The 11,019-nt window shown below is 43.5% G+C and overlaps 1 protein-coding gene across 1 annotated transcript in view; it reads left to right on the forward strand.

Annotated features, from left to right (window-relative positions):
- Positions 1–788: 788 nt before the first annotated feature.
- Positions 789–11,019, forward strand: part of NMT2 (N-myristoyltransferase 2) — a 35,273-nt gene continuing 25,042 nt past the window's right edge. The window contains exons 1-2 of the mRNA XM_025213364.1: positions 789–799; positions 2,161–2,296. Coding sequence (XP_025069149.1) covers positions 789–799; positions 2,161–2,296 — 147 coding nt within the window. The remainder of the gene's footprint in view (positions 800–2,160; positions 2,297–11,019) is intronic.

Raw genomic sequence — 11,019 nt, forward strand, 5'->3', positions numbered from 1 at the left:
ACCCTGACAGTTGTCTCTTTCTGTTGCCTGAATAGCAGGGAGTGTGGGTCTGTGCATTGCTGGCACTGCCCAGGGAGGTGAGGGGTTGTATGTTGCTGTGATGCTGCCCAGAAGGTGGGGGAAATGCATGCCCCTAGCACAGCAAGGGGCAGGATCCCATCCTAGGGGTCCGCCCTCCACTGTGTGCCACCTGCATGGCATGCAGCCCCCAGCCGTGCTGAAGTTGCACAGCCCGAATCTAGATACTGTTGTAAGAAGAATTGTATAAACTGCTGTCAAGCATAAGAACCCTTTAAGAACTGAAAATTCTGTGTAGTCAATTTGGGCTCAAATGCTTGCTTTTGCAGAGATCCAAGAAAAAAAAAATCCAACTATGTAAACTGCACTGCCCGCCCCCCCTCCTTTGCTTGGGTTCTCTAACCTGTGAGAGAGCTATTGGGACCCAGTCCCTAAAGCTGCTGAGCACTGCCCTGAAGTCCCTTATTCTCCTCTTGCAATTTAATTTGAAGTGCTGATGCACTTCTCAGGATTGGTCTTTCATTCAGGGGCCAATTAGAAAACAATGACATTACTATACAAATGAGTGTTTACAGTGGGTGGTTGCAACTTGTCTAAAAGCAGGCTTTCAGCTTGTAACATGGGCGTTTGAGAGTTTTCTTAGGCTCTAGTGATTTTTTTTTTTTTTTTTTTTTTTTTTTTTTAAGCATTGACAAGTGAGAGGGTTGTCAATACTGGGCACTCTAACCTTTGCAGTCAGAGTGGTCCCTAGGAAAGCATGGATTTTACAGATGTACTTTTCGTAAGGATGCATGATGGTTGCAACCCAATATGTTAATCCACTTGTTCCCATGACTAGAGTTTGACAGAAAAAAACAAGTAATCTCTCTTATGTGCTTGCCAATGTCACACACAATCAAAGCTGTTTCTTGCTATGACTTAAATAAAGAAGTTTTTCTTGTTTTCTTTGAATTGGGCAAAAGTTTCTTGTATCGGTTGTAGGACCAATCGTATGCACTTGTTTTTTTGCTGCTGTTAACTCTTTCAAAAATTGTTAAGACTGCGGCTGCCATCCAGTGATTTGCTGTGATACATTGTGTCTGCAGGGTCCTACTGTAGCATTTGATTATTTGTTAATTGATTGTCCCCTTTAAAGAGAAAAGGGCTCATACTGATATCAGCCAAAATGTGTTGAATTCTGCAAGAACAGGATGCAGATAGGGAGCTTTGTATGGTTTTTCCTTTAAATCTCATCCAGTTGTAGCACTTGTTTAATAACTGACTATTTGGATACTTTGCCCATCAGTCCTTGGTGAGATCTGAACAATAAATATCTAAATCTGTCTGTCTATCATTATTCAAGTTGGAAACAAAGATCCCTAAAAAAATTATGTAGAATGTTTTCTGGTTGGATTTTTCCCTGGTCCTGTTGTCCTTGAAAAGTGAGCCTGAGTGGAAGTACCTGCTTGGCTATTGGTAGGTTTCAGGAGCTTCTGAGGACATATGGAAGACTTTCAAAAGCACCTCTGCCATTTAGTAAGACAAGTCCCACTGACTTTCAGAAGAACCTGTGCTTTTAATTCCCTTAGGAACATTAGAAAATTCCAGCCATTATTCTTAGCTGGAAGTATCAGAACTGTCAACTGGCCTTTATGATTAAGGGGTGATAGTATTTAGCTTTGGCTCAGAACTACATTCTGAAAATTAAATAATCACTTTTACGGACGTAAGACAAGTTTTCACTTTTGTGCATTATGGTCACATTTTCTTCCTTACTAAAGTCCCTTATGTCTTTCTGTGGAATGTTCCTGCTAATTAAACGGTCAACAGGACATTGAAACTTCTGCTGTGCACCGGTATGTTGAAATAGTCGTTTCATGTTTTTGCTAAATAAAAAAAGCCTTTAGAATGGAATTGACTATTTAAGAGTGCCCAAATACCCTATAAACTGGGGTACTGGATGTCTGGAACAAGTGTGAGCTAACACAGATAACCTTTCTATAAGATATTGCTTTCTCTTCCCTTCTCTTTCCCCTTACACGGTTAACTGCTGTTAGTTTTTCATACGTAGGGATGGTGTTTTTCTAAATTTAACTTTCATGTATTTCAGGCTTTGTGGTATTGGTTTTAATCATTTCACCTCTTCTGAATTTTTCTTGACAGAAGTCCTGGAGGGGATTTGGGAGCTAAGAAGAAGAAAAAGAAACAGAAAAGAAAAAAGGAGAAACCAAACTCCGGCGGCACCAAATCAGATTCTGCTTCTGACTCCCAGGAGATTAAAATTCAACAGCCTTCAAAAGTAAGAGCCTTATTTTATTTTAACTTCTGTGGTTTCCTGTGCAAACGAGTGGGTAGTATTCCCTTACCACCCAGCTGAATTAGACATGTGCAGTAGAAGCTATTGTCCTTTTATGACAGACAAAAGGATACATAACTATGTCAGAAGGTAAGCACAGTAGTTTGCAGTCTTTATCAAGCTGTCTGTGGTATCCTGGTAATTACCAAGATGATGTGTTCTGTGGAAGGCGGAGGAGGTGTTTCTTTCAGTCAGTTAGTAGTCAGGCTGTTGGTGGCCTTGTAGCAGAGAATTGTAAACTGGAGTTGTAATGTTTCTTTAGAATATTTTGTGTTTGATAAATTCCAAAGTGCTCTGTTGTAGAATCAATTATCTGAATGGCAAGATTGTACGGTAGTGGATTTCAGTAGCAGTGGAATAAGTTCATTTTAAAGCAGATCTGTTTGTGGCTACTTCACTTTAAATCAGATAGGGTTACCATATTTCCAGTATCAAAAAAGAGGACACCTGGGGTGGCGGAGGTGGGGCAGGGGAGAGGGGTGTCGGGATTAGAGCAGCCGGCTGCTGCTGCTTTCTGAATCCCGGAGCCGGGGTAATAAAACTTTCACCTGACAGGCGGGTAGGTGATGGATGAGTGAAATTAACCAGACACAGATGCGTGTTGGTTACAGGAGATTGTTTACTTACGTCGCCCAGATAGTGACGTACAACGCAGGCTGAGCCTTGGTCCCGTTACAGTTGCTTCAGTTATATAGTTGAGCACGCGGGTTCAGGTTACACAATCAATTCATGACGGACGGAGCACTGAAAGCGTGCTATCGAGCCTGCAGGGCTTTTACTACGTCAAAATTAGCGCTGACGGGGAGTATTGACGGGTGATCAAACCGTCAGTCACTCTAGTGATGAGCTTAGGTGTCTAGGTGTCTCCTCTTTGAATTCTCCAGAGTTCTCCTAGAGTTTCTCCGACTTGGGCGGAATTTGCTAAACTATTTATAGACAGAGGTGTCTAACGAAGGTGTCCAATGATGAACTGCTATGTGGAATCTTTAATTATCTGGCAAGCAGCAGTTCTTTGTGCTCTCAGGTTACTATCAGGTTACAAGGTAGTGGGTCAAGCTTTCTGTCCGTTACGTGAGAGGGGCTTACGCTTGTTTCTTGACCAATTGCAGGAATTTATGGCAGGGCTATCCCCTTTTACTCTAACCAATCATAAATTATGCTTAAGTTTCGTTTCTTGGATGTGACGTGGGTATAAATTTAAGTCTCTGGCAAGGACTTCTTTCTTTTTAACCCTTGGTTGACTATAGTGTGCGAAATGAGGATGGTCTTGCTAGTGGCATGGGCACTGATTAACTGGGTTGTGACAAGGGGAAGGGGTATATGATTGTTGAGGGGGGCAGTGACATGCCCTGTCTGTCCCTCACTTCTAAGCCACAGCCCCCCCCCAGCCCTGCTGCTGCCTCTCACTCCTGACCGACTGTACCCCCAGCCCTGCTGGTGGCCCTTCCTCGCAACCTGCAGCTCCCTGCTCCCCCCAGCCCTGCTGCACATGCAGTTCATGCGCGCACGCTCTCTCTCTGTCTCTCTCTTTCTTTTACTTGCAAGCAGCTGTCGGGGCCCATGTGCGATCCCCCGACAGCTAATCACCTTCCCCGCTGCCCCAAGCAGCCAAGCTGGCAGAAGGGGAAAAGCCAGAGGCAGAGCAAAAACCTAGACATCTGCTTGCATTTTAAAAACCTGCCCGGACAGGAGGACAGGGGGCCAAAAAAGAGGACATGTCCTGGAAAACCTGGACGTATGGTAACCCTCAGATCTGTTTATGGTATTTTCTTCTGCCATTTTGTTGGGGGTTGGTGGTCGGGTCAGGAGCAGAGCACTCCAGTAGGAAAATTTTATATCGTGGACATCCACTTTGCTTCCAAAATAAAAGTTTCATTTGGGGAAAAAAGGCTGTAGATAGCCTTAATGTCCAAACCTAGTTGTCATAAAATGCAAACAGTTTAATCTGCCCTCTTTAATAGGGGGCTGTGGTTTGTGAATACTGTAGATCTGCCCTCTGTTTTCTCTTTAGTCTTGTCACCTGAAAGGCCTCCACTGTAAATCAAAATGGACTGTCATATGATGGGAAGTACAGCCTTTGAAAAGTGTAATGCTGGCTGTGGGCTACGTTTGTTCTGTAGACTTCTGTTTGACTACCTTTTTTCAAGAAAACTGGGAGAAAGATGGCTTGTGACTCTTGAAAAATGACTTTTATCACAAGAATTCAGGTGATTTACCTCTTTACATCTGAAGCACTAGATGTTGGCCGTAAGTAAAGCTAGATGTCTTTGACTGGGGTGTACTAAAGCTCCTGCTGGTACTTAGAAAACCTGGAAGCTCCTTACTTATCCCTTAAGATCACTGCAGCACGCAATGCCATGTGCCTGCTGCCATCAGCTCCCAGAGCCATCTCCCAGGGCAGCAGCAGCAGGGTGCAGAGCCCAGCAGGCAGCCTGCTTCCACCCCGTGCACAAATGTGGGGGGCACATGCCCCCCAGGCCTCTTCCAGGGTGTGTGCAGTGCTGGGAGCCCCCCACGCCCTTGGATGAGCCGCCCAGGCTCCAAGCATCCCACCACCCACCCCAGGGCCCCACTCATTCTAGCCTCTGCCCCTTCCCCACTCGCTCCCTCACTTTGGGGGCCTCAGTCTCCCCTCACCACATCCCTTCCCCTTCCCTTTTCCCTTCTCTGACTTGCCTGTTGTGGTGGGCAGTGCTCCACATACCATCCTGCGGCAATCCTGGCTGTGTACAGGCTCCATGTCTGTCTATGTATGCCACTCCCCCCTGCTGCAGCTTCCCAGAGCCCATGCCCAGGCTGCCCTGTGGCCCTCAGCCCTGCCCCGTATTTGAGGGGGCTAAACCCTGTTAGCCCTGGCCTTCCACTGCCTATGCTCGCAACCCTTAAAAATTGCGGCGTAGGGTGAATTTCATGGTTCCCGCACAGTCTGCAAAATCACGATTTTCTCAGGGTCCTAGCTATGGTGTTTTTGGTTCTTCAGGTACTGTGCCTTGTAGTTGTGAATGAGGGTTTGAAGTGCTGATTTGGGGGATTCCTTGGATAAATAACTATCCAGAGGGACTGAAATTAGTAGCCCAGGGGGCTCCTTCCAGTCCTTTTCTCCTAACTTAAAAGTCTTACTCCAAGGAGCTAATTTTGCATTATGCCCATGTGAAAGTACATGGGCCATTGATTGTGCCACAGTAAATAGATTGTCTGGTATGATTGGGTTGGCTGGCATGAGTCTCTAGTATGGAAAGGATAGTTTCCAAATAAACAACACCTAGTTTGAGATTCAGTTGGTTTGAGTGAAGTCAGTAACAAGGATGCTAGATTTTTTTTATACCCTTCTGAAATAAACCAAATTGAAGTTTGACTATTAGTTATTTTTTTGATATTTAATGGCATCTGATTGCATTAACATGAAGCTGCCTTATTTTATTCCTGTTTCATTTACTTTTCCTGAAGGGCCTTCTCTTCAACTATTTTAAATACATGATGGTGCTTACAAAATTTTCGTAAAACATCAGCTGAGCAGAAATTGCTTTGTGCCTTCTCTCCCACAAAATTAACTGAGAGATTTAAGATGTTGTAATAAAGTCTTAACAGGGGAAGTAATTGGATTGTTAAATAAGGATTATTAGTTGTCTCACAGAAACTGTAGTTGGTGGGTCAGAATTCATTAGCCAAAATTTTAATGAATAAAAGGAGGAAAAGAATTATGAGCTATATTGGACTGTTGAGCATTGACTAGTATTAATTTTATTTGCTTGTTTTAGAAAATATTTATTTCTACTTAATTTGTGATTCTTGAGTGTTATACACTGTACTAGGGGTTTGGGTTGTAGCCGTGTTGGTCTAAGGACATAGGCAGACAAGGTTCCTTGGGTGAATTTGATATCTTTTATTAGACCAACCCAAATGGTTGGAGAATAGTTATTAAGCAAGCTTTCGGGTTCAAAAACCCTTCGTCAGGCTAAGGAAGCTTCAGCAGGTGGTGTGCGCTCTTCCTGGATGGAATGAAAAGTAAAGAAGCCAGGGGCTGGGCTGGGGAGTCAGTTGCCAGGCAGATTATAATGTATCAAACATCCAATGTCTATGTTTAGTCCCTGATCTCTAGTATCCAGCAGGTTGATGAAATGGAGCTCATAGGCTCGTCTCTGGGCTGTGTTGTGTAAGTTTCCCTTGAGGATCAGGACTGAGAGATTGGAGAGTGTGTGGCCCTCCTGTGAGAAATGTGCCCCCACCGGTAATTGGGTATTTCTGTCTTTGATAGATTTCCGGTGTGCGTTCATTCTGGTGCGCAGTTGTTGTCTGGTCTCTCCTACATATCTTCCATCAGGGCATTTGGTGCATTGGATGAGGTATACTACATTCCTGGAGGTGCAGCTGTAAGATCCTGGGATGCTGATGGCTCTGTTGTGGGGTGTAGTAATTGTGGGGGTGGTGGAGATGTGTTGGCAGGTTTTGCATTTCTTGTCCTGGCACGGTCTGGATCCTTTTGGTGTGTTCTGGGCTTGAGGAAGTTTGCTTCTGGTGATGAGGTTGGCAAGGTTCGGTGCTTGTCTGAAGGCTAGGATGGGTGGCTCTGGGAAGATCTTTTTAAGAATAGGGTCTCTTTCTAATATGGGTTGCAATTTTTTGAGGATTTTCCGTACAGGTTCAAGGGATGGGTGATAGGTCATAACCAGCGGTGTACGATTTGTGCGTGTTTTTCTTCTGTACTGCAGCAGTGCTTCACGTGGTATCCAGGTGGCTCTTTCAAACATGCGATCTACCTCTCTGGAGGAGTGTCCTTGCTGGGTGAAAGCCTTTTTAAGATTGATGAGGTGGCGATCCCGGGTGTTCTCTTCAGTACAGATGCGGTGGTATCTGAGGGCTTGGCTGTATATCACTGCTTTTTTGGTGTGTTTCGGGTGATTGCTGGTTCTGTGCAGATATGTATGTTGGTCTGTGGGTTTCTTGTATACTGTGGTCTGTATTTTACCCTTCTGGATACTGATCCTTGTGTCTAAAAAGGGGATGTTGGTGTTGGAGTATTCTAAAGAAAGTCGGATGGAGGGATGGTGACTGTTGAATTTCTGGTGGAACTCAAGTAGAGATTCCAGGTTCTCACTCCAAATGATGAAGATGTCATCGATATATCGTAAGTACAGCAAGGGTTTGATGGTGCAGTTCTTGAGGAAGTCTTCTTCCAGGTGGCTCATAAAAAGGTTGGCATACTGTGGGGCCATTTTAGTGCCCATAGCTGTTCCCATCATCTGGAGGAAGTGTTGATTATTAAAAGTGAAATTGTTGTGTGTGAGGATGAAGTGTATAAGCTCAGTGATATCTTTGGGTCTGTATTCTGGGTTGTAATCTTGTTCCTGTAGATATGTAAGGCAGGCATGGATGCCATCCTGGTGTGGGATGTTGGTGTATAGGCTGGTAACGTCCATGGTGGCTAGGAGTGTGTTCCTGGGAAGGTGGTCTATGTTTTTAAGTTTCCGTAGCAAGTCTGTGGTGTCTTGGACAAAACTTGCTCTGTGGGTGACAAGCGGTTTTAGGATGGATTCAACAAAACCTGATATTTCCTCAGTTAGGGTCCCATGGTTGGATATGATAGGTCTGCCAGGGTTCCCTTGTTTGTGGATTTTAGGGAGCATGTAAAAAGTCCCTGGGTTAGGTAGCGGGGGGATCAAGGTCTGTAGTTTTTCTTGTAATCTTGGTGGAAATGATTTGATGGTATTGTTGAGTTTTTTGGTGAAAAGGGGAGTAGGATCTTCTTGTAGTTCTTTGTAGTAGGTGGTGTCAGAGAGCTGTCTGTTGGCTTCCTTTATGTAATCCTCACGGTTTAGGATGACTATGGCTCCTCCTTTATCTGCTGGTTTTATTACTATTTGGTGGTTAGATCTTAGAGATTCTATGGCCTTTTTCTCTGGTAGAGAGAGGTTGTTATGAGTCAGAGGTCAGAGTATGTAGTGTTTCTTTCAATGTCCTTCAGGGATCTGAATATGTCTGAATGGATCTGGCATACTGTATAGCTTGGCAGTACTGGTAGAAATTTAAGTTTGCAAAGGGTCTGTGCTAAAATATACAGTATGCAGTTTTTATGCCAGTGATGATTATAATATGCATAGTCCTTATTTTCACGTTAGTCATCATTGTGCCTGATCATACTCTTGTTCTTGGAGTAATTTGTTCCATTTCTTCTTTTTATGTAGGATGAATGCAGTAGAAAGTTTTTCATAGTCTCTTTGTATCCACTGTATATTGTCAGGGAACATGCATGGATTTCTATCTTTTAAGTTGTTGGTAGTGTATGGCGATATCCTTCCTGAGTTGGTCTCTTTTGGAGTAGAGTAGGTAAAGTAGATGCTTTCTAATTTTCTCTGAAGTTCTTCTGCATAGCTGTGAAGTATATTTGGAGTTGTGTGTAGTAGTCAGGGGACTGTAGATGTTCAGTCCTCGGGGAATGATGTTGTGTTTCTTGCAAAGGCTTAGAAAATATATGTTGCTGTTGAGTTTGGCTTCTTTCTTTTTCATGTTGTACAGTTTCCATTTTAGACGGCTGAATTCGATATCTTCCATGTTGCAGGGGTTTGGGTTGTAGCCGTGTTGGTCTGTTTGCTGCTTTCTAAATGAAGGGAGTATTGCAAGATGCACATTGTATGTCATTCAACTAACTTAAGTGGGTAGGATCAGCTGAGAGTGCTAGTATGTTTTTGGACCTAGCCCAGGAAGATGTTTGAAGGTAGATGACAAGGGCGGGTGGGAATCAAGTTTGCCAACCCAAGACTTTTACTGACAATCTGCAAACATTTTACTGACATGTTTTTATTGACCTAGTATGCAACCATCGATCATGGTGGTTCTGGATCATGGTGTATGCATGACACGTATGCCCAGGCCTGGAGTATGGAGGGGTAGAGGCTGCCCAAACCTTTCACCCCCCCCGCCACCTGTTTTAGATCACTGAGACAGAATCCAAAGGCCAGACATATGTTTTACATAATGTAAATGTCACCCTTGTGCCAGGCCCTGGATGGCAGTAACAAGGACCAGGTTCAAATTTAGGGATTTAACACTAACTTTCTAAATCTGACTCAAGCCCCTACTAAAGCCTGGTAGAAAAAAACATTAGGTGGGTATTCTGTATTCAGACTTCCCCACATACAAGCAACATTCAACTGAAATAAGGTTTATTACAGGGTAAAAACCTTAGAGCAGCTACAGCAGTCATGAAATAAGGAACTGAGACCAGTGAGTTTTTTTGCTAGTGGTCCCTCTTCTGACTGACGCATTTGATTTTTTAAACTGTGAGGAAAATGTTTCAGCAGTAAAGGACTGGCAGCAGTAACAAATAATACAGTTAAACTGAAGGTCAGTTTAGTGCCCAATTCACATGGACTTTTGAAGGAACTCAAATTTGGTGAAAAATCCAGCCTAAAAGTAAATGTGACTAAACCTTGTTTGTCAATACATGTAGATTCTTGAATTCTCTAAAACCTTTTATTTAAGAAATAATATACCACAAGATCATAGTTCACTGATTCTCAACCAGAGTGCTGTGGCTGGGGTATCATGAGATCTTTTTAAAGGTACAGTGGGTTGCCACACAATATTAGCACTGTTAGGTGTGCACATACCTCTACATGATTCACAAGTTAAACTCAGTGATTTCAAATAGGAACTCCTAGTATCAAAGAAATTCTGACATGCTGTGGTCTTTCTGAGTTCTTTGCACCAGAAGAATTGCTATGTTAATTTTTCCATAGTCAAAAGACAAGTGAAAGCTAGCAGTTGGCATTTTCTGAGAGGTGCCTTGAGTCCAAATAAGTTAAGAACCACTGATATCCACAGGGAGTCCAGTGCAGAGCAACAAAAATGATTAGGGGCTTGGGATGCAAGATTTAGGAGTAGTGTAAGATTGATGTTGTAGCCATGATAGTTCAGAGATTAAACGAGAGGCAAGGATTTTTTAGGGTGATATCTTTTATTGGACCAATATAGTTAGTCCTGTATGAACATAGTTGGTCCAGTAAAAGATATCGCCCTAAGAAATCATTGTCTCTCACAAGATTTATGAGGAAAGGCTAAAGAACCAGGGTTATTTAGTCTAGAGAAAAGAAGAGTGAAGAGGGATTTGCTAACAGATCCCTGAAGGGTGATTATAGAGGATGGAAGTAGTCTTTTCTCTGTGGCCATAAGGGACAAGATTAGGAGCAATGAAATCAAGCTGCAGCAGAGGAAATTTAGGTTGGAGTTTAGGAAGAACTGTTGGACTAGGAGGATGGTCAAGCTTTGGAACAAGCTACTTAAAGAAGTTAATTTCCATCCCTGGAAATTTTCAAGAGCAGGGTAGATGGGCACTTGGTTGGGCTAGTTTAATCTGTGATGAACCTGCTTTGAGTGAGGGGCTGAGCTAGATGACCTGAGGAGGTTCCTTCCAGCCCTACTTTCCTATGTTATAGCTAATGTGCAAGTAATAAGGTTGAAAGGTTTCAACCGCTGGGAGTCTATTTCCAGAGTCTGGTCACATGAACCGTAAAGAAGTTCTTCCTTGTATCCCATCTGAAACCTCCTACTAGGAGTTTATGACAGTTGCTCCTGGGTTTCCCCTGGGGTGCTTTGGTGAATAGTTGTTCACCTAGCCCCTGGTGCTCTCCCCTGATATATTTGTAAGCTGGAGAAATCCCCCCCCCCCC

The sequence above is a fragment of the Alligator sinensis genome, unplaced genomic scaffold (assembly GCF_000455745.1).
Source record: "Alligator sinensis unplaced genomic scaffold, ASM45574v1 scaffold114_1, whole genome shotgun sequence".
Lineage (NCBI taxonomy): Eukaryota > Metazoa > Chordata > Crocodylia > Alligatoridae > Alligator > Alligator sinensis.